The sequence below is a fragment of the Aythya fuligula genome, chromosome 8, assembly GCF_009819795.1.
Source record: "Aythya fuligula isolate bAytFul2 chromosome 8, bAytFul2.pri, whole genome shotgun sequence".
Classification (NCBI taxonomy): domain Eukaryota; kingdom Metazoa; phylum Chordata; class Aves; order Anseriformes; family Anatidae; genus Aythya; species Aythya fuligula.
This window is the reverse complement of record NC_045566.1, coordinates 6,254,235-6,277,275: the sequence shown is the minus strand read 5'-3', so window position 1 is coordinate 6,277,275 and position 23,041 is coordinate 6,254,235. Positions and strand designations below refer to the sequence as shown.

The following is a 23,041-nucleotide window of genomic DNA, read 5'->3' as shown; positions in this document are numbered from 1 at the left end:
TCTCAACAATAAAAAAGCTCCGTACTGATTAAGCTTGTTGGTAGTGATGCAAGTAATCAATTTATAAACCTCAGTTGAAAGGGGAACACTTACCAGCATATAGAAGTTTCCTTAAAACAGATAGTTTGATTTCAAATATTTAAAATGCTTCGAAGCACACTCTTTATTGTACAAAAGGTGCTTGGATACATCAAGCAAAAATATTTAGAAAAATACATTCCGCTATTTCCATGTTATCAACACTTAAAAAATTAAAATACACAATATTTAAAACATTTATACAAATATAAAAATAAAATCTCTATTGCCTTATTCATCCTTGAGTGCATACATGACATCATCCTGGCTGATATTTAGTCGCACACGCATGTGAAGATACTTATTACTGGACTCCACCAGCAAGAGCCTGCAGGCACCAAGCCTTGAGCAAATCGACATGATATCTGACACTGTGGGGCTCTGCATGCCTTCCATTCTACACAATGATATGTGTTGATGATAGACCTATTAAAAAAAAAAAAAAAGAATATGTAATTCCTGCTAAACTCCTGCTGCAATATAGTAGGCCAAGGTGAAAAAGGTAAGTTTCCCTCCACATCTATGAAAACCTAGTTTCAGTCTGTAGTCTTAACAGACTGCACACACCCACAAACAGCTCAGAAGGGCACAACACACCTTTAAACACAGAAGAATTCACCTGTCACTGAATATGCAGACTAGAAAACCTCTACCAAGAATTGGCTTTTCTATTTAGAAAAAGCAGAACAAAACCCCTTTTGGTGTTAGAGAAAAACTAAGGAAGAAAGATAAAAGATCAGTCTAACAAAATATTCTTTGATGTTCAAGAATTGATTGCCCGCTGCATCAGTGCGATCAACTGACACACATGTTCAGGAAGAAGGGACAGAAAACCTAATTGTAAGTCTTACTTACAAACCTGTAGAACCAGATACCGCTAACATTTTATGTAAATATACAGTTCTACATTATCATCATTAAGCATTAACATTTAGCTTCCATACTGTGAAACATAAAATGGACTCTGTACTTGACTCTGCTGGTGTATTTTATGGGCCTACTCAAAAAAATTGAAGCTATTAGTGATGTATCTGCCTCCATTGAGGAAGAGGGAGATGCAGAAATTGGAATTAACTTTGAGGTTTCCTCCCTCATCTATGTTACCTGGTATTTCCAGGTTATCATTTATTTCCTCCCTTATGAAATATGTTAGGTAAAGGCACACTATTTTCAGATGCAGACTAGAACATTACATGAGCCAGGCCACTGGTAATATTAACACAAGAGCAGGTGTTTCCAATGACAAGTATTTAGTCCCAATGAAAACAAGGGGTAACATCAATTACGCTTTACAGGTGGCCTGGACTACCATGTCCCAGTTTACCTTACTACATTTGTCTTCCATCAAATTCTAGAAATAAAAATCCCAGATATTTTAACGTTTATGCTTGACAGTTTTGACAGTGCTCCCCTTCCTTAAAAACAAACAAACAAAAAAACAACGTGAAACACTAACATACCTGTTGAACTGTTGCCTCCTCAACTCCTGCCCTGCGAAACTCTGCTAAAATTGCTTTCAAAAAGATCTGTTCGTGCAATGAGGCATTCCTGAATATCCAAACAAAAGGGACAGAAGTTAGTCTGCCAAGTTAAGAACTCATGAATCCTTAGGAAGATGTCTGGAAGGGAAATTACCTGGTAACAATATTTAAACATAGGGCATTTTTCTATCTGAGAGGGGAAAAATGCAAGACATTCCACTTATGTCCACTACCCAATATTACAGCTTGCAGCTCTGGCACCACAGAACACTGCGTTTCACTCCACCTTTTTCACTATCTATAGGAGACATTTCATTCCATACAGAACGTAAAGCTTAATGACTCAATGAAAATGCCATGCAAAGTTTGATCACTGCACAGATCCTTGTTTCTTATGAGCACTTGTATTAGGAATAACATGAGACAAGTATTAATGTGGTAAACCCTCATGAATTACAGAACTGTGTAATGCCACATATTTGTGTATGTGCTGTGCTGGCAGGACAAGTCTGTAGCTACTTTAATAATTACAACCCCCCTACTGAGAATGGGGGAACCCACACCAGACACCATACCTGTGCTGCAGTGTGTTATGGTCAATTTACATTAATGACCTATTCACATTTTCCAGACCCAGTGTACAAGAAGCAGGGAAGTTTCAAAATCCCTGATTCAGACACTGATAGGCAAGCATCCTGTACAACTTTCAACAAGCAATTTCTGTGTCTTGGTTTCCCATCTTTCATTCCTATTTTGTATCCCTCTTCTAGCTGTGCTGCGGGCTGTGTTTTTTAAATCATATTCTAACAAAGCATGATGCATCACATACACCACTCAAAGGGGATAAAAGGGCAGACTGAAGGTTCTGTGGAAATCAGCAGTAAAAATGACACAAAAGCAAAGAAACACCTCTAAGAAATGTTTTTACCTGATTGCACTTATATATGGTGATGAAAACATTTCATCTATGGCTTCTGTTACATGGGCCATCCTGACTATTTCAGGTGTATTCTTTTGGCTAGCAAACTCGCAGATCTCAGTGGCCCTTCTGCAGATATCAAGGCAACGCCTTGCGTCACCAGACAATGCTGCTACCTGAAAGTAAACATGACAGGCTTGTAGCAATATTTCCTATAAGTTGAGAAAAATATTTAGCAAGAATCAACAGACCAAAACAAACAAACAAAACTGGAGAGTATTGTTCATGTGGACTATGTCAAATAAATCCAGATTTGAAAAAACAAAACAGTCTTATAGATCAAAACCAAACAAAAGCAACCTCCCTACCCCGTCCTGATACAGTAATCACAAATTTGAGACTCAACTTGGTGTTATAACCATGGAAGTCAAAGGTTTAAATAATAATCAGGAAATTCAATATGAACGGTTTAACTGAGCACCAAAAGTTTTCAGAAACATAAAATGGAGACAATCACAATCCATGTTCACGTAGAAAGAAGGTGAGAAACAACTCTGTTTTCCCATATATAAGGGAATATTTTTTAGGAGTATAAGACTTCTTAAAATAGGTTTCAAAGAAACACCTGGGATAGTGAATTTAAACTTAGAAATGCCTGAAGAATATTGAGTATCCAGAATTTCTGAAACAAAATACTTCTTAAAATCCCGCTTATGGCTTACAATTTTTAATAGTTATGAATGTTCACTAGATATAGGGCTGGCCTGTTTTCCCCAGTAGAAACTCATGGCTTATGGGAGCCATAAAACCCTCCTGGAACCAAGAATGAAAAACCCTATAGAAAAATCTGATTACAAGTTGTTTGTGTAGACTTTCTGAAGAAAAGTTGTACTAGAAGGTTAGTCTGCAAATTCATCACTATTGTTCATAAAAAACTGTCCATAACAAAAAGTTAATGCTGTTTACTTTGACCTATTTAAGGGAATTCTGTTTTTAATCGTAAAGCAGTGTTTTCCAGAAAAAAGTTTGAGTATACTGTTTTGTAGATGGTCTAACATATCATTTTAATGCATTTTAACATATTCTAAAGTAAGACACTGGATAATGCATACATCTCCCATTTGAAAAGCTACTGATCCCTAAAGCATTATTTTTTGTACAGAGTACATAGACTGAAAATAGAACATATTACACTGAGGCCTTAAACATCTTGAGAAAGAAAAAAAAATAACATAGGTATTTTTCAGCATGCCTGTATGCTATTATTTTTTTTTAGCCCAACTACTGTTACGAAGTTCTCCCTCAGTGACTCCCTGTACTCTTTACCTAGCACAACAATGCAAATCTGTTCTGTGTGCATTTACCTTTCTGGAAACTAGCTGAATCGCATCTTCTTCAAATGCCTTCACACTGTTCAGTCTAGATGAAATAATTTGCTGTAACTGTTTATAGGTGTACGGCTGGAAGGACATTCTGGTAAGGCCCTACAGAAAACAATAAAATACAGTAAGCATAACCTGTACAGTTAGTAGCTTTAATTTCTCTGGTGGGACCACTCTCTTTCACATCCTTCTCCTCCTAGCTTTGATAAGCTTTTATTATTTCACAAATAGGAACCAGAAGAAATAAAAGTGCACATCCATAAATACAACAGACTGAGTGAGGATCTGTGGTTGGACCACCTCCCCAGTAGGCCTGAGGAGCAAGTGCTGCTTGCTATTAGAATTCAAGTTTCTATTCCAAAACAAATCAAAGCCACCCAGTCACAAGAATCTTTTCTAGACTCTCAGATCTTCAGCTAGTCTGCAGGTTTAGTGGGTGGGAGAACAATTCACAGTTACTGTGCAACTGTCTTTGAGTCACAGAAGGATGGAAGCACAGAGCACTGTTTTTGCAAATCACTTTTTATAGCAGTGTTGAAACAATGACCTAGGAAAATATATAAAACACATGTGTAGAGTGGTAAAGCATCCAATTTTCTGTCCACAGGTATCCAACAAAGAAAATCTACCAGCTGACAATGGAAAATGGATAAGTAATTAGGTGCCTCGAATGGAAAGGGAAAGAGGAAGGGAAAACAGAAGGAAATTTCTCTGAACTCCAGTGTAAGCAGCTTCACCATGAGGCATGGCATTTGATTATCCAAATACTAATATGTTTAAAGAGACATCTGCATTCTCTTTCTTAATTCATTCTTACAAGTACAGAGTATTCTTACACAGCATAATATCTGATTAGTGAGCTGGCTCCTGTACTTACTTTGCTAAGATTAATATGTTAATCATCTGCCCACTAGAGAGAAGAGGGCATTAAAAAAGCATTAACTTCTGTACACAGAAGTTCTATATAACCCACCCTACCTTTCTCCCATATTACTTTTGACTACATACAATATTTAATCGGTTCTCATTTTCTAGCATAGCAACAAAACTGTTAGAGGACATACCAGCCTGCTAGCTACTCTGTTCATCATTATTCTCTCTGGCAAGTCCATGGTGTTAGCAATGGCCAAGATGATTAACTTGGAGTGCTTTTGAGTTGGCCAGTCAAATAAATTGTACATCACATTCTGTTTTCGGGTCCACAGAAGATCAAGCTGAGGAGAGAAAAAGGGAGAGAAAAAATTTGACTGAAAAAAGATGGCCTTGTATTTACAATACTCGCTGGGGGTGTGAGAGAGCTAGTTCTGCCACAGAACACTTCTTATGTGATACTGAACAAGCTGTCTCTGTTGTCTCCTTTATTCATCTATTAATAGGACTGCATTTTCTGAATTAGGGCTCTGATCTCTTGGAAAAGCACAGTCCCAATAGATGTTTCAACACTATTCAACGCAGTATTAAGCTGGAATTTTTAAACACTACTGTGATATTAATATTACATCTAACAAGATAAAAACACCTTTCATGCAAGGACCTGAATCAGCTTACAGGAACGACATAAATGCATATTTGCTTGTTACTGAATAAAGCACATCAAAAGTTTCAAAATCAGATATTTCATTGTGAATGTTCTCACTGGAGAAGGCAGTAGCTTCCTGACAAAACAGAGCTGAATTCTATGGTACTTAGGACTTGACAGAACCACTCATTCCATGACTTAGACAAAAAAACAAAAAACAACATGAGAACCAAGGAGAGAACAACTTTGGCAATAGGATGAGGATGCCTGCCTATTTACATTCAAGTTTTCAAATAAGACTAAGAGGAACTATTAGAGTGTCTTCTCTCCAAAGTCTACTTAGGCCATGTATGATATACTCTAAATACACACACTTTTTCCATCCTCCACAACCTTTTTTTTCCCCTTATGATACCATAGGAAAGAGAATGAAGGATTCCTCGTCTCACCTCATCCACTATAAGCACTGTGGTCTTCCTCTTTGGTCCAGGAGTACAGAACAGCTTTGCCAACAGTGTTGCAGCATGGGTTGCTGTCACCTTCTGTCCTGTCAGTAGCTGGACAAGGATTAAACAATGCTGCAAGGTTAAACTTCTGATTTCCAGGGTTTTGGTGTGATTAACTCTTACGTGATTACAACTTTTCTCTAACACTCAAGAACAACCATATGCTTGGTCACTCCCCACAGAATTATTGTTATTTTTAAGCGTGGCTCATGAAGACACTTAGCTCTACCAAAAACTGTCCATAAAAGAACAAAACCAAAAGAAAACAACTAAAAAAGAAAGGCCATTAGAATTTCCTACAATTTGTGCTAAATATAAAGATTCACCTAACATGCCTCAAGGTTTTCTCTGAACAGGAAGACACCTGCCAAAAATCTAAGTCAGTTGACAAGAACAGCCTGACTTCAGCAAACTTGGATGCATATTAAAATATTAATGTATCAGCAGCAGGACCTAAACTAAATAATTTAGTCAACTTTAAGCTAGGAAAATACCTTCAACAAGAACCGCTTCTGCGATAAGCACTGTGTCAAAACAGATAAGCTGACTGTATGTTACTTCTTCCCTTCCAGCTCCAAAGGCACACAGAAATTAAAGCATGACAAGTAAAAATTATACCGTATATGATGAATCAGTTGTTCAACATCTCAGAATCAAGCCATAAAATAAAATGGAGATCGCACATGAAAAGTTTATTTGCTCTCCAGAACAGCAGCTTCCCTTTTAAAGTACTGACTGTAGATTTCATGATTATTGAACACCCTGAAGCACAACAATATTATATACTTGTTTCATGTTTCCAATTCAATCAAAACCAGTCTGACTCACTCCTACCAAGCAGTTCCCAGAGGATTCTGATTCTACAGCTCTGGAACTGGTCATCCAGTATCTCAGAGTTCAGTTTGTTCTGGTGGAACTGGCACACTTACTGTACCCAGGCATTTAACTTTCTCACTGTCCAGGCCTTTGTGTTGCTGTTCCCTTTATTATATGCTTTCCTAAGAAAGTGACGTAACTGCAGTAATGGGGCAGAAGTTTTTAAGGAAAGGGACTGGATGCTTCAAGAAACACATCATTTCATTTCCAGATCACTGGCCCAAAGGTAGTCTAGACTGCCAAAGGTCTTGGTGCAGTTACTCTCTAACTGGCATCTTAATCCATTCCTCAGAAGGGTAACTCAAACCTGTGTAAGTACTAGCCGTAGTCCCAGGTGATACGCTGCAGACTAGTTGGTCATAAACATTTGAAATACAGTATGGTTGCTAGAGATGGTTCTTCTTTCACTGGATTGCTATGACTGATTTACAGTTAAGACCATCTAAGTAATTACTCTGTTACACTGACTTTCAGAGTTGTCATCTCAGTAACTTTCTAAACATGTGTACAGAAAAAGCTGTCGAAGGGTAAATATTAAAAGAATCTAGTTTAGATTTATTATTATTTAAACCAGGGTAAATGTTATAAATCAGATTATTTCCCAGCCAATGTCCTTAGGCAGCTAGAAGCGAGACAGTTCACAAAGCTGGGCACAGCCTTAAACAAATCTTTTTTAACGTGCTCTCAGATAAAAGCATACTGTCTCTCAGAAAGACTACTTTAGAAGTATTGATTGTTAATTGTCTCAAATCCTGAAACACATCGAGGATCTGATGGTAAAGTATAGGACTTCCCTTGTTTCAAAGCAGGGAGCCATCAAAGAGGCTTTGCTTACCTCTAGTATCTGCACATAAGCTTGGTGAGGGTCAGTCAGCTTCATGCCATTGATCTCTATGAACTCAAATGCTGGGACATCATCATTTTCTGCAGCTTGCTGAAGACAACGAATCACTTCATGAACAGTTGCAGTTTTACCTGTTCCAGGCACTCCAGAAATATACATGCACCTGTAAAAGCAGAACACCTTTTTAGCAGTCTGAGCAAAATTGTGACAAGAAGATGGAATTCCTGGGCTCAGAGACCACCCTTGAATACTATTCCCCTCTCTGTCACTTCACAAAATTCCCTGTATTTCAGTTAGTTTATATGCAAACAAGGGCATGCCACACATTGCAAGATCATGAGAATTTTTATAATTACTGAAGCAAATAATCTAAAATACTTTATAAATGCTAATTAATCTCTTAATTAAAAAAATACTTTCCCAGATGTTTAAAATTGACTAGGTATTTGTCTTAAATTTGAATCTGTAAAATAAAGGAGCCTATATTAGTTATATGCACAACCCACTCAAGTAGAAAAAAAAAAAAGTAGGAAAACCTCCACTAAGACCTTTATTTTAGTCAAACGAGGATATATTTTTAAATAAAAGCAGTGTAGATTGACTGCTGTTATGCCACAGGTAGAAGTTAAAGCCTCAGCAACAAACTTACCCTCCAGTACCATCCATAAGTTTGCTTTCCACAAAGTTATATATATCCTGGAATTCTTCTTCACGACAGGGCAGAGATTCAGGGATAGCAGAAACATGCAGCCTTTTGACAAATAGATAAATTTAAAATTGGAAGTCCAAGAATTGCATTTTTCACAGTTCTACCTGAAGGGCCCACTGGTGAAAAACAAAGAGCCACCCTCCACCCCCCTTTACAGTTGCATGTAGCTTTTCAGATCTGTCTTACATAGTCTGAACACCAACGTCAAGTATCCAAAAAGAAATAGACTAGTCTCTCTCTAGTTTTCAAGCTTTTAGAATAAGAAGGCTGAATGATCGTCTTTGTAAGCAACCAGCATTAAATACATGATAAAGATCTAGCTGTTGTAATTCACACAGAAAAATAAGTCAAGGTAGACTAGGGATAGAAAGGTACAATAGCTTAGAGTAAGGGGTGAAAAAGCTAAAACTCAGTTTGAAAGACACGATCAATCCTGTAGGCATTTTTTCCCCACTGTGTGAGGACTTAGAAAGGCACACTTTTACCAAATTTATTCAATCTTGTAAAAGTTGACATTTCCCTATTTCAGCACAGCCTACAGTTCTGCATACCTGAAACAAAACTATCATTTCTTCCCTTCAGCAAACATTACCTTAATCTGGCTTCTTCTAGCATACTAGCTGGTTTCTGTGCTGCATGGCTGCGTCTGGGAATTTCAGGAGTTGCATTCCGGGGTGTCTTAGGCGTTCCTGGTAAAGACTGCAGAGAAAAATTAGAACCTCAAACAGATTTGCTAGATACAAGAATTTCTACTGGAGCCTGATCATTCATACAAGTTTCCAAAACGATACTGATGCATAATGACTACCTGGGGACATTGAAAGGGAAGACTAAAAGAGAAACAGTCCTTAAAAAGGAAATTACCACATAAGCCTCACAGTCTTTTTCTTCCTTGAGGGGAAAAAAAACTGGGAGGGGAATGGTGACACAGACAACTTTAAAATTCTTCAGCCAGTTAAAAGGTCAAGTTCTTTATATTCTTCTGAAGTCCTATGTTACAAAGTGGTCTGGATTTTAAGAAACAGCAAGCAAATAGAAACTGATTAATCTGAATTTCATTGTACAAAGAAAAAAAACATGCAATATCTGAAATATTCTTCCTTATTGTGCTTACAGGTTCTAGTTATGCTAGGGCTTCTGCATTAGACATTTCATAAATAGAGAAGAAATTACCCATTGTCAGTATGAGCCTGAGTAAAGGTGCTGAAGAGTGTTAACAGGTCAAGCCTAAGATCCATCAAACCCGGAATCTCATCCCAGGGATGTCCATCCCCAGTGGCTGTGACACTACAAGACAATGCCAGCCATGCTATCTTTGGTGTGGCCATGAACCCTGTAGAGCACCCCTTCTGCATTGGCAGCATCAGCACATTGGGAAGCCTTCAAGAATCAGGACAGCACAAAGTTGGGTTTATGGCTTACTGCTGTATATAGAGATTGTGCTGAATAAAGACTACACAGAAAATGCACTAAAGTGTCTCTGTGTGCAGTTTACAGTAAGAGTCAAAATGTTGGCTATAAATGGATGCTTAGAGAACAGTAAGAACAGGACAGGAATAAATTTCAGCCTTCAGCTATTTTGACTTCACAGGATTCCAAGAAATGGATGTAGTTTCTTTAGTAACCACCCCCATGGATCATTCTTGGGTACTTCCATGGTCTCTCACTGAACCCAGTGAAACTTCTTACAGTAACAATATCCCTTGCCCAAGAGCTGCACAGGTCTAACTACTCACTGAATAATTAATTACTCTTGTTTTGATCACAATTCCTACTAGGTTTATTTGAGAGCTTGTATCTTATATTGGGAGAGAAAATAGTCAGTTTCTGCTCAACCCTTCTGCCACTCATGATTTCAGAGACTTACCGTTATCTCTTCCCACATTGTCTCACTTTTAGGCTCACAGTTCACATACTGCTATTAATTGTTACCCATGTAGAATCAAATCCATCAATTTCATCACCTTTCCTGCCCTTCTCTGGATTTTTTTTTATTTTTATTTTTTTTTTAAGAATAAGGGCTGAGAATAGGGCATAAATCACTAGTCAGCTCCCAGCCTAATCCAACATTTTCTCTTAGACTGACGTTTTTTGATCAACGTTGTCACGACATTCATGATATGCAAGTACTGCATTTTCGTAACTGTGCTGAAGTTCATATGAATCAAGCTACTGTTTCATTCAAAACTATGGGATTCAGATACTAAACTTTGGTACAATCGTATTGAGCATTCCAACAACTGGCTTAGAAATAACAAAAACAACTTTTTAAAATGTCAACAGCTACAAGGAACCTTACAGTTTTCTTTGGGGTCTTGGCAGGAGTGCGAACTGAAGGCTTCCTTGAAGATTTTGGGACACTGAATGTTCTGCTTGCTTTAGTTTTCTTTTCTGGCGAACAAAGCACATCGCTATCTTCTTCCTCGCTACTTGAAGAGTATGATCCATCTGAGCTAGACAGAAAATCCTCTTCCTGGTTTGATTCTATCATATTTAATAAGCTATAAAAAACAGAAATGGCATGAGTTTTTGAAAGACTACATGCAATTCTACTCACTACAGAGTTTCATTTGATACATTTTCAGCTTTTCCTGTAGTTGCCATAATCAGCAAGTCAACATGCTCTCCACTTGAGCTGTTAAGTTTTCCATAGCTACTTAATAGAGTGGTTTAAAGGAAGTCAGTTTTCTGATGAACACTGAGTCAGCTTAATGTTTCTGAATACAAGACATTTTTCACTGCAATTAAGCTTATTTCTGTAATCATTTGCATTTCAATATTATGCTATACAAACTCTCAAGGCTTCAGGCTATCAAAAGTAACCTGAACAAGATACCATGGAAGTGAAAATGTACCTGATTTGCTGCGCAATGAGAGCGCTTGTCTTCTTTGCACATGCTCTACGAGAACGAGGGGTGAGTACAGGGCTCAGACTACCCAGCTTCTGAAGGCCATTTAAGCTGTAAAGAAAGAACACAAAGCTATTTGTATTTCCTCTTTGCATCACCCTTGTAAAGATGGAGACAAGGCCTTTCAAACTTCAGGCACAGTTGTGTTGGAGTAACAGCCATTACAAACTTGTTACTTGTTATTGACTGGAAATGGCATGGATGCTGGCAGCATAGTTTGGCCTCACTGGCACTCGCTTTGACACATCTTTGTCCAGAAAAAAAAAACAAATATTTACATTCATGGTCTACACTAGAAAGATTTCCTATTATAGAGTGAGTGCTCCTATGACTGTTCTCCTTCGGAGTCAATTTTTCTATTTGAGTTTTGAGACTCCTCCACTGTCAGCTTAGGAACTTGATCCTTACTGTTGAAACATTTCACCATTATTGGTTTTCCTATTAGTAATTCATCTTATTATATGTTTTTAACATATGCTTTAATTATTTGTAGACAAAAATAAAATCTGAGAACTGTCTACAAGTGCCACTGAAATGCTTTACCTTAAAAATTGAAATAGCAATAGTTTTTATGCTATATATAATAATTGACAGAAGGGGGCGAATCCCTCAAGTGTTGCATCCACAAATTTACTATTTGAAAGGAAGAACCTCACTGGTTTCTGGCTTCCTGCATTGTTTTATGTAAAGGTGTTTGATCCATTCTCCCCCTGGCCCAGCTTAATTCCATTTTTAAAGACTGAAGATATACTTACACGATAATTACACTTTGAGTTCTTTTCTAAACAGTAGTATGAAAGTATACACTTAATTATCACGTGAACTCTTATGAGGCAATCAGAGCTCTTCCTACAGTCTGGCACATCTCAGTAGTTGTCACAAATAAGGCACATCTGAGCTTGTACCACATACATACAGAGACTGCAGAGAAAGATTTTTATCCAGGTTGCTGAGTACAAACCTCAATGATCAGTTATATTTCAATTCTCTTTCATATCCCTTTCATCACCCTACCATTCCCAGTCCTCTCTCTGTTCTTCTAACTGGGAGCTGCTTGTGCCCAGTTTTAACATCAGCTCCTCTTACAACCTTCCCCAATCTTCCATTCACTTCCACGTAACACGCTTGCTCTAACTTCACCACAGCACGTTTGTAGCTATTGAGGCTATGCCCTATTCTCTCACTGATCTTAACAGACAACGTGTGGGACACAAAGGGACTTTGCCTGCTTTTCTCTCCAGAGCTCTTTCCTAAGTGTGCTATTTCTAAGTAGTTCTCTTAAAGATACTCCATACAAAAATGATTACGAAAATGCTATCACTTACCACATAGTGTCATCTTTACTATTACGATTCTTGGCTTTTTCGTTAGATTTTTGGACGTTACTATAGTAGGGGGATAATCGTTCTGTATCACTAAACCTCTGCTGGTGCTCTGCAGCATCACCCACTGAATTTGAATCATCATCAGGACAAGGCATTTTTGGTGGTGAGCCTAGAATTCCAGTGAATTTTACTTTTCGTTTAGCAGCTGATGGTTCTAACGTTACTATAGAATCAAAGTCATCATCCAAAAGCTCCAAAACATCACAGTCCAGGAGCTTGCTTTGAGGAAATCTTGTGGGACCTAGGAATCAAGAGCAAAATGAACTTTTATCAGGCTGTAATGTGGATGGTTTCGTTAACTTTCAGAAGATGTAGTATGATTGGCTTGGTGGCTGTTGTTTAAATGAAAAGTGATGGCATTAAGCTTCAGGAACAAAGAAAATCTCACTGGAAGGCATGCATTCCTTCTCCAAAGACGACAAAAAAGTACTACAGACTGATTTTTCCATTTCTAAACTCTCTCCATCACTTACAACTTTACTTAGGCTTCAGTTTGAATATAGTGTGTTACAAAAGGCCAAATGTGCTTACTCAGCCAGCCCAGTTACATTCTAATATACCATTAGCTAGAAGATTGAGGATATAAAAAAAAAATGGAGACATTACAATGTCAAATTAGTCTGACTGGTAGCATTTCAGAAAGCACACACATTAATTTAGACTTACCAGTTACAAATAAAACATTTGCAACAGTAATTGAACATAAGCAGTATAGTTGCTTGAAATAACAGACATATAAGAAGACAAAGAACTGCTAGCACCAAACACATGGGCTCATCCCAAAGCTTAGATAAAGTAGCTAAAAATACAGTATTGCCACTGTTTAGACTACCCAAAAATGAAGAGGCACAAAACATGCTACATTCAAAACCAAATGGACAGAAGATTGCCATATACATACTGTTCAACTGTAGCTTCTTCCTTGCTGTTGGAGTTTTGGTGCCATTTGCCACTCTTTGTGAATGTCTCTCCTTAGACAGGGAAGACTTGGAAGCAGAATGTTTTGATTCTATTTCTACCTCAACATTTTTTGTTTTCACGACACTCCGAGCAACCTTCTTGGTCTCCTCTTTCATGGAGGAAATGATATCCAAAGGAACAAACGAGTTCAAAGAGTTTGGGACGCCATCTCCTTTCTTGTTAGCTTCTTTCAGCTTACAGAACGTGTCACTGGACAAAGCCTTAAAGCATTTCCCATCCCAAGACTGTTTCACATAGAAAATTTTTTCCTTGTTTAATGTAATGGGTAGTTCCTCCTTTGGATGTAGTGGTATTACCTACAAAAGGAGAAAATACCAACACACACATACCTTAACATTTCCCATTAATTTAGCATTCAACTATTTTCTATTTACATATTTTATTATTGGAACTCACAGAATCATAGAATTGTCTAGGTTGGAAGAGGCCTCAAGATCGAGTCCAACCTCTGACCTAAAACTCAATCTATCTATCATTACAGAAGGCAATGCTTTCAGTCTAGGTATACTTAGCCTAGCATAACTTTACTGTACTACAGGCCTCCCATCACATTTCTTTCCATGCAATCCTCTAAACAAGCTGGCTGCCAACAACCAAAGTCATTTTGGGATGGAGGAAGGAACATTAACAATTTTGAACTCTCCTATACAATTGCTTTAACATACAAATACACATCACACGTTTGGTTTGGGAAGGAGTAAAGTAGATGCACTGTTCTGTTACACTTTCCAAATTGTTGTGGTTTCTTTCTTCCCTGTAGGTATAGATGTGCAGCCATACATACCAGAACACTTTCAATAATTGTCTCCACAGCTATATCATTGTCGTAGCCAGAAACCTGATCAAAAAATACTTCTTGGCAAGAAACCTCTCTTTTAAGCAGTTTCCGTTTATTCTGAGGTATCTCTGTAATATGAGAGAACCACTGCACAACTGCGTGTTTCTGCTGAGCGCCTGTAACAATGAAAAGAAACCAGTGAACACTCAGAATTTTGCTGCATCAGAAATAGTTATTACCTCAATGACTTCTGCAGAAATATTGGACAAGACACTTTACATACAAGTAATGAAAGGCAGTGTTCTTCCTTAAGAACTTTTAGTTTAGACAGGACCAAAAAAACAGGATGGAAAATATCACTGCTGTCTTTTTCCAGATGGTCAAGACAGAAGGAGAGAAATTGGCTCAAGTTCGCACAGAGTCAATACCAAAATTAGGAACCACCTTCAGGTCTCTGAAGTCTGAGTTGAGACTTTCAAGGCTTAAGGTACTACCTGCACAGAGTCTCAGAGCACACAACACCTGCAGACCAACTAATCCACCAGCTCACTGTCGCAAATTAAAAAGGTTCCGTATTTGCATGCATGTGTTCTAGCTGGACTCCACTAACTGAAGGCAGTGACATAAAAGGAGAACTGAGAAATTTCAGAACATTTTTTGTAATTTCAGTGTTATTTTAGAAATAAACCACGAACATTTGTTTGCTGCCTTAAAAATATAATCAGATAATCCTGCTGTGAAATATACAGAAGTCTGAATAAACAATATGAGCAGATTCAATGTGGATATATTTAAAAAAAAGCATTTTGAACATATTACAATTGAATATGCTCCTCTCTACATATTCAAAGATGAACTCTTTAATAAAACAAAGCTACGTATCTTTACTTTGTCAAAAATGCAGAAATTAATGAAAAGAATGTTCAGTTATGCTACAATAAATGTGCATTAGTAAATATGTATCACTCCAGCTTATGTTTAAAAAAGTAAAGAATTAAAAAAAAAAATACAAAATATTACCACAGCCCAAAACAAACAAAAGGTGTTCAAAGAAATCAGATATAGCTAATGTATAGTTTCTTATTCAGCCAAACTTTGTGCTGCCTACCTGCCATGGTCCATTTGTTCATATCTCCCTCTATAAATAAGTAGTTCTACAGGGGACAGAAGTAATGAGCCCCATTTATTCAGCCTTGTACCTCATGTCCCTGGTGTCTAATAAGATGCAAGTACCAAGGCTGTAGCACTGTTGCTCTGTATGAGTTTTCCAATCTCTAAATAAAGCATGAGCTCACACTGTCTTCCTCAAGGACCACTTCTTTTAAAGTAAACAACTAAGCAAAAGATTTTGCCTTTTAATGCCTTTCAACTCTGCTTTAACTCTCCAATTTAGTTGAAATTAGCCATTAGCCGCAAACATCTGGGGAGTATGTGCATATAGATGCAGTGATTCCCAAAACCTAGTTTCCTTCATAACTTTGGCCAGTGATGCTTTTAATGCCAGCTACATTTCTGTGATACAAGCGTCTTTAATTTAACGTTTCTCAGATAGGAGGTAATTTTTTTTTTTTTTAGTTATTTCTTACCATCTTCATACAAATCCAGGAGTTGTGCCACAAAAGGCCGATCTGCATTCTCCCCTTCTATTAAAACAAACTCTCCAAGCTGTATACATTTTTCTGTTCTGGTTCTTTCTGATTTTATAATGATCCCCCTAGAAAGTGACACACACATGCATATTAGCAGGATTTCACATCCTTTATAAGTCACATATCATTAAAACTGGTGATATGCCTGCCAGCCTTATAGCTAGTTATGGCCCACTTACAACGGCTAAAATTCGTTTTCCCTATTAAAAATCACGTAGATTTTAAATAGTTAACACTTACTCTCAAGTTTAATTAAATGCTTGTTTAAATATTATACAATTTACAAATCAAGAGCTTTATGACAACTTTTTGTTATTTCCATAAAGTGTTGTGACACAGTATGGCAAAACCACTACTCCTTAGAAATATTTCTCCTGCCACAGTAACCTAAACGATGTCAAAAATTTAAAGAAGCCTGCACCGTTCAAGTTCCCCTGAGAAACCAGAAATAAATGTTATTTACTTGTACTGCAAAGTCCTCAGTTTTCTGTCTGAGCTTGTGGGTTTTCCATACCAGGAGTAAATAATTTTGGTCTGCTGCCGGGTGTTCATGATTCCTAAGGAAAAGCTAAAACAAATAAACAAACATTTTTATTTTTTTTTTAAATAAAAGTAAAGAAAGACCCAAGATAGCCGGACTGCTAGAACTGCAATAAGTTCTTCCAGTGAATATGAAGGAGCTGGCATAAATGGGTTGATCCACAGAAACCTACCATACCTGACACCTGCAGACATCACTCCCTCAAGGAAAGAGGAAAAAAGGAAAGTTTTTGGTAGCGCGTTATCCTTTAACTCCGTGTTTTTTTGTTTTTTTTTTGTTTTTTTACATCCAGCGTTTGATTAACACATCTGACAAACAAACGATTCCCTTGATATCAGCTTGCTCATTTGTTTACAGATCAAGTTACCAGGACTGATGTCTTCTGTTTCACCAGCTACCAAAACTCTCCCAAACACTGGAGGCTAAGATGCAGCATTACTGCCGTCTCCCCAAGCTCTATTTCCCCCATCTCCTTCTCTGAAGGCAGTTTCAGCTCCCAGCAGCACTGGGCTGTTCAATTGCCCGGCTGCGGCCCCTCAGCGCCCATCACCACAAGGCCCCCAGCCCGCCAAGGGCCATTTTATCGCTGCTTTTCACCCAGCTCCCTGAGGCCAGGCGGGTGAAACGGCGACGAACGTTTCGCTTTTGCTTTTTATTTTTCCTAAAGAAGAAATTTCCCTTTGGGAACGTGCCGCTTGCCTCAGGAAAACGCAAACCGACGACGGTTAAGGGCGCTCCCTCAGCGAGCCCCAGTCCCTCAGAGGGAACCCTACTCCCTGAGAGAGCCTTTCTCCATCAGCGAGGCCCCCGGTTCCCTCATGGGGAGCCCGCCCCCTGCTCCCTGAGCTCCGTGCTTTGGGAAGGGGCCGTAACGGCCGTATGGGATCGCCCCACAAAGCCCCCCACCCGCCCGCTCCCCTCAGGCCCGGGGCCGCGCTCACCGCTCCCCTCAGCGAGCCCCGCGCGCGCAGCGGTGGCGGCAGCAGCAGCGCGAGCTCCGCGGTGGAACTTCCCGCCAAAGCGCGCACGGGGAGGAGGGGGCGAGCGACGAAGGAGGAGGAGGAGGAGGAGGAGGAGGAGGAGGAGCTCCGCCATATTTGTACCTGGCACCCGCCGCCCAACAGCGGCGCCGGAAAGGAGGCGCCTGCCCGAAAATAAGGTGAGGGAGTCGGAAGCGGAATCGGTCGCGGCCCGTGACGGAAGCGGGCAGCGGGAGGGAGCCGCCGCCGCCGGGCTGAGGCGGCCATGGCGAACCGGACCGTGAAGGACGCGCACAGCATCCACGGCACCAACCCGCAGTACCTGGTGGAGAAAATCATCCGCACCCGCATCTACGAGTCCAAGTACTGGAAGGAGGAGTGCTTCGGCCTCACCGGTACGGCGGGGCGGGCCGGGGGGCTCTGAGGGGCTGTGAGGAGCCGCCCCTCGCCCCCTGACGGGCTGTTTTTCCCCTCACAGCCGAGCTGGTGGTGGACAAGGCCATGGAGCTGAAGTACGTGGGGGGCGTCTACGGCGGGAACATCAAGCCCACGCCATTCCTGTGCCTGACGCTGAAGATGCTGCAGATCCAGCCCGAGAAGGACATCATCGTGGAGTTCATCAAAAACGAGGACTTCAAGTAAGCCTGTGCACGCTCTCGTGGTGGTTTTCTATTTGTAACTTCTTGTAATGAATAAAACGCGGCTGTCCCAAACAGCCAGAGAAACGCCAGACAAGGTTTAGCTTTCTCTTGTGTGTGGTAAAATTCTTCCTAGTGCATGGCCTTCATCTTGCTTTTGAAGAGCTTGTTTTCTGTGTCGTGTAGGTTGTTGACATTGCTCACCTTTATGGTGTGTGCTGTCTGTGCTAAGGCATTTCTGCCTGAAGTACGTACGCATAACGAGGTGCATTAACACAGCCGGAATCAGCTACTTTCTCTTTCCCTAATCACTGGAAGCGATAATGCAACTCCTGCATGCATAAACAACCCGCACAGAGGACATGTATCTGCTTGAATACTTGAAGGAGAAATCTATGATAGTGTACTGGTTTTCTTCAGAAGTCTCTGAGAAATTTCTCTCAGAAATTCCTTTTACCCAAACTGCTAACTGTGCAAACAATGTAAATAAGTGGAATGGTTTGCCTTTTAGGTACGTCCGAATGCTCGGTGCATTGTACATGAGGCTGACAGGCACAGCTATTGACTGCTACAAGTATCTTGAACCGCTCTACAATGATTATCGAAAAATAAAAAGTCAGAACAGAAATGGGGGTAAGCAGCCTTACGCTGTTATGATTTCTCGATGCCTCATAGATGGCCTCTTGTTAGAAAAATGTAATATGATAAATATTCTCTTTTAGTAATACAGCTTAAAATTGGGAAAAACATTTTTCCCCATGTTCATTCTTTCCCCAGTGTTCATTCTTTGGCTAGTTTGTTGTTGATCTTCTTGATGTGTACAAACAACAACTGTCTTGCTTATTTTGCTTTCTTCACGTGCTTGTGTTTTCTGTTGGACACTGAAACTCAGTTCCACAAATACCAGAAACACCACTCATGTGAGCCCTGAGCGCTACTAGTCCTAGTATATCCTATGCATTGTTTCCCATTTCTGCAAGACAGATCTAATGATTTCCCTTATCATGATTTTAAAACTGTTATATGTACAGCACCCTCAATGAAGTTGAGGCTCATATACATTGAGGGTGCGTTTCATCTTTATCAGCTAGCATTAATCTTGTCTTTTAAATTCTTCTTTCTCCCCTGCTAGAATTTGAGTTGATGCACGTGGATGAATTTATTGATGAACTACTCCATGAGGAACGTGTCTGTGATATCATTCTGCCTCGATTACAGGTTCGGAAAAGTGGATGGTCTAATTGCATCAGATCTAGTAGTTGTATCAGCTACTGGCTTGTTGCTTGAAGCTGTGATTCAGGCCCTTAGGGCATGTACAACGGGCACATCAGATGCCTCCTTAGGTGTTTGTTCTTGAGCTATGTAAGATAAAGCCGTAATTTCTTCTAGAAACGGTATGTTCTGGAAGAAGCTGAGCAACTCGAGCCTCGTGTTAGTGCTTTGGAAGAAGATATGGATGATGTAGAATCTAGCGAGGAGGAAGAGGAAGAAGACGAAAAGGTTAGTGACCTATTTGCAGAGGGATTGTTTAAACTGGTGCTTGGATGAATCACCCCAGGCTTTGTGGCCTATGAGAAATGTTTGAGGGGAAGCCTCAGAAAGCTGTTTACAGCTCTTACCTCTTCCCTTGATGGATTTTTATATAAGCTGCCACTGAGAATATTTTAGACTCTAAGGTGCTTTGTCAAGCTTTCCTGTCTGCTGAAACTCACAGATCTGGATCTGTTCTGTGCTACCTAAATGTGTTCATGTCAGTTGTCTTATGTACATAGGGGAGAAGGTGATGATGAAAGTTATGGTGATGATCATAGTCAGTTCTGAACAATAAATAAACGAAGTACAGCAGAAGTCCTTCATGAATTAAAAAAAAAATAAAAAAAAATGAAACAACAGTTACAGAAATATTTTTCCCCACTGTTTCCAGCTGGAGCGAGCACCTTCTCCTGACCACCGCAGAAGAGGCTACAGGGACCTTGACAAACCTCGCAGATCTCCAGCCGTGCGATACAGGCGGAGCCGGAGCAGGTCTCCACGAAGGTGACGCATGGCTCTTTAAGCAATACTTTTACCTAGAATGCTGCAGAGCGTGAAGCATGAAAGTGAAGGTGACAATTCAGCAGAATTTCCTACACCTAATTTCTTTAGTCACATTCCAAAGTAAGGAGTTACAGTGCACAGCTGCAGTCAACATTTGTCTGTACCTTTCCCTTGTCCTTCAGTAACTCTTGAACTTGCTGGCCAATGTCAGCTAAATCTAACAATAGAATGAAGACACTAAAGGGAACCAAGTGCTTGTTTACATGTAAGCCAAAGGTAGGAGAGAAAATCCAATTTTCTGGCTCCTACCAGCAAGAATAAAATCGTGACTTAACTCTTCAGCTCACTGTATGGGCCAGACCAGAAGCATGCACTGCCTCTCGTGCATTGGGCCAAACAAACACTAGGAATATGGGAAGGTGCAAGGGAAGCTGTGGTAGTGTTGCCGGGGAATGCAGGAAATGAAACTGCTGGTTCTCTTTCTTCTTTAATGACCCTCTTTCTCCCCCCACTACAGGCGAAGCCGCTCTCCAAAGAGAAGAAGGTATTACTTTATTCTATTATTTATTTTTAGTGTGTGTGTTTTTAGTATGGCTATCTTATGAGATTCTTTTCTCTCAGTCCATCACCACGCCGGGAGAGACATCGCAGCAAAAGCCCGAGACGACACCGGAGCAGATCCAGGGAGAGGCGCCACAGATCAAGATCTAAATCTCCAGGTATTTCTGTAGTTTACACGTTAAATGTTGCATGTCTTTATCAGCAGAATATCCACTGCAAGAAAAATCTGTGTCATGGTATCAAGAAGCTAGCTTATAAGGTAGATTAACCGCCTAAAGTGATTAGTTATATGAAAGCATTGCTGGAGAACTCCTTCAATACATACCAAATTGCCTTGAGTGCATTTTTCAGGTATTTGACTGCCTAACTAAAGCTAGAGTTCTGCTATTATCTACAATACTGTCACCAGAAGCAGATTGCATTGACAAAACAAAAGAATTCCAGGGTCTATGGAAGTAATCGTTACTTTTTTTTTTTATTCTTATAGGGCACCACCGTAGTCACAGACACAGAAGTCATTCCAAATCCCCTGAAAGGTAATATTTCTTGGTGTATTTCTTAAGACTGGCTTTACAGTTGTAGGTAGTCTTACAAGTGTCATTGAATCTTGGGAACTGAAGATCTTCTTACAGTGTTAAAGTATTTCATGGGGTACCTCCTCCTGTGTTAATAGTGAAGTCATTATCCATATTTGACTGCAGAAAACGCTGAACCACTATAGATCATGTTGATTTTATGACAAAGCACTAATCATTGTTTTACATAACTGTTTTCTGTTTCAGATCTAAGAAAAGCCACAAGAAGAGTCGCCGAGGGAATGAATAATGGTAACTCCAGCAATCTGGGGACCTGGAAGTATGGTCTAATACTGTCCTATCCGCTTTACGGGACAGCTGAATATGTACTGGCTGCTTTAGCAGCTCATTTCTTTAGTCCATCTCCTCTTGTATAAGTGTTTTTGTTTCTTTGTTTTTTAACTAAAAGAAAGCTAAAGATCCTCTTTAGGTAGTTACTTTCTTACTCTTGTGATAGAAGTTGAGGATTGTTTTTAAAGTGTTTTTCTCAAGGCCTGTAAAAGTCAGTGAAGAGCAATAATAAAAGGGAAGCTGTCTTTAAAGGAGTCTTCTGGTTTCTTTTGTAATACTTCTACATTTCTAATTGAAGCTGGCTTTACTTTCAAATCAAGGTAATGTTTTGACTAACAGCTGCTGCATTAAATTACTAAAGTTAGAATGTGTTTAGGTCGAACAGTGAAAAACTATTAGCCTAAAATATAGTAACCCTCTATTACAGAAAAGGAAGTGATGCTATGAAAATCCAGTATGCTTACTAAAAGCCGAAGGTAACTTAAATCTGCTCTTTAACACAGAGCTGTCACTTGTTCCTTTGTACAAATCATCCGTAAGTCTAATGATACACTTCTGATACCAGTATCAGACAGTTCAAAAGTGTCAAGTAGAAAAAAAAAGTTTTTGCCTGAAAAGCATTGTTAACAAGTACAGTTAGAGACAGTAAACTACTACTTTGAACAGAGTATTTATGGCCTACCTGTGTCACTCTCCCACAATAGCTCAGCTCTAGCATCCCTCAACATTAGCATTCAGTGAAACCCTGTTTTTCAAATGAAAAATATTCAAGTTCTTATTCAAGTTACGGTTCTTAGTACATTTAATGACATGGCAGGAACACAGTTGTGCTAAGTCCAGTTTGTATCACCCCTTTATTCGTAATCTTGCTTCAGGAGCGTGGGCAGCCAGTTTTATCACCTGAATGCTACATAAACATCCCAACTTGTCTATCTTATTTTTTCCACATACTGCCAAATGAGTGTTGACAACACAAAGTAGTAAGCCAAATTAATTTATGGAAGGTCCATTTTAGAGTTACCTCATTGTACAGCTTTTTTTTTTAAGATAATTTTCATATTAGTTTAGAAAGGGTATAAACAGAAGAGGTGTACATTTCCCTCAGATCAAGTATTCTACAAGAAAGACAAGCCTGCAAACGGCACAGGGAAAAACATGCACTGATTGTATGTCTCATTTTAAACGAGATAAAAGATGACTAGCTTTAATACCTAAATATAAGTTGTTTTTGTTATTCTAATTACAGTCAAATACATACAAATAGGGAAGAGGAAAAGTCTTATATCCTTTTTTTGCAGTTTTATTTTTCTTTTAAAAAGTTTTTTGGCACTACATAGTTCTGTAAAGAATAGAAGTGACAAATTTTTAAACACATGAAATCCCTTTCTAATTTTATTTTTTA

The 23,041-nt window shown here is 39.3% G+C and overlaps 2 protein-coding genes across 2 annotated transcripts; one reads left to right on the top strand and one right to left on the bottom strand.

Moving 5' to 3' along the window:
* Window positions 1-225: 225 nt before the first annotated feature.
* Window positions 226-17,675, bottom strand: ORC1 (origin recognition complex subunit 1). The gene is made up of 17 exons (XM_032191813.1): window positions 17,661-17,675; window positions 16,480-16,584; window positions 15,954-16,081; window positions 14,374-14,543; window positions 13,510-13,885; window positions 12,549-12,849; window positions 11,170-11,274; window positions 10,614-10,815; window positions 8,907-9,013; window positions 8,255-8,356; window positions 7,597-7,768; window positions 5,829-5,936; window positions 4,925-5,074; window positions 3,843-3,962; window positions 2,488-2,654; window positions 1,539-1,626; window positions 226-504 (listed from the first exon to the last, which is right to left on the bottom strand). The coding sequence occupies exons 2-17, from the start codon at window positions 16,566-16,568 to the stop codon at window positions 310-312; spliced, it is 2,580 nt and encodes an 859-aa protein (XP_032047704.1). The 5' UTR covers window positions 16,569-16,584; window positions 17,661-17,675; the 3' UTR covers window positions 226-309.
* A 52-nt stretch (window positions 17,676-17,727) lies between these two features.
* On the top strand, window positions 17,728-21,884 carry PRPF38A (pre-mRNA processing factor 38A). Its single transcript, XM_032192280.1, has 10 exons — window positions 17,728-17,932; window positions 18,016-18,175; window positions 18,687-18,808; window positions 19,308-19,393; window positions 19,565-19,675; window positions 20,100-20,212; window positions 20,730-20,756; window positions 20,834-20,931; window positions 21,261-21,309; window positions 21,556-21,884. The coding sequence occupies exons 1-10, from the start codon at window positions 17,803-17,805 to the stop codon at window positions 21,596-21,598; spliced, it is 939 nt and encodes a 312-aa protein (XP_032048171.1). The 5' UTR covers window positions 17,728-17,802; the 3' UTR covers window positions 21,599-21,884.
* The last annotated feature ends 1,157 nt before the right edge of the window (window positions 21,885-23,041 follow it).

Bases quoted from the DNA above. Each gene is read 5' to 3' on its own strand.
- ORC1 (XM_032191813.1), bottom strand. From the start codon at position 16,568: ATGAACACCCGGCAGCAGACCAAAATTATTTACTCCTGGTATGGAAAA. The intron at 12,850-13,509 runs GTATGTATATGG...CTTGATTCCTAG, and splicing joins GAAGAAGCTACAGTTGAACA to GTCCCACAAGATTTCCTCAA. The intron at 2,655-3,842 runs GTAAATGCACAC...GTTTACTTTCAG, and splicing joins TTCAGCTAGTTTCCAGAAAG to GTAGCAGCATTGTCTGGTGA.
- PRPF38A (XM_032192280.1), top strand. From the start codon at position 17,803: ATGGCGAACCGGACCGTGAAGGACGCGCACAGCATCCACGGCACCAAC. The intron at 20,213-20,729 runs GTGACGCATGGC...CCCCCACTACAG, and splicing joins CGGAGCAGGTCTCCACGAAG to GCGAAGCCGCTCTCCAAAGA. The intron at 21,310-21,555 runs GTAATATTTCTT...TTTCTGTTTCAG, and splicing joins CATTCCAAATCCCCTGAAAG to ATCTAAGAAAAGCCACAAGA.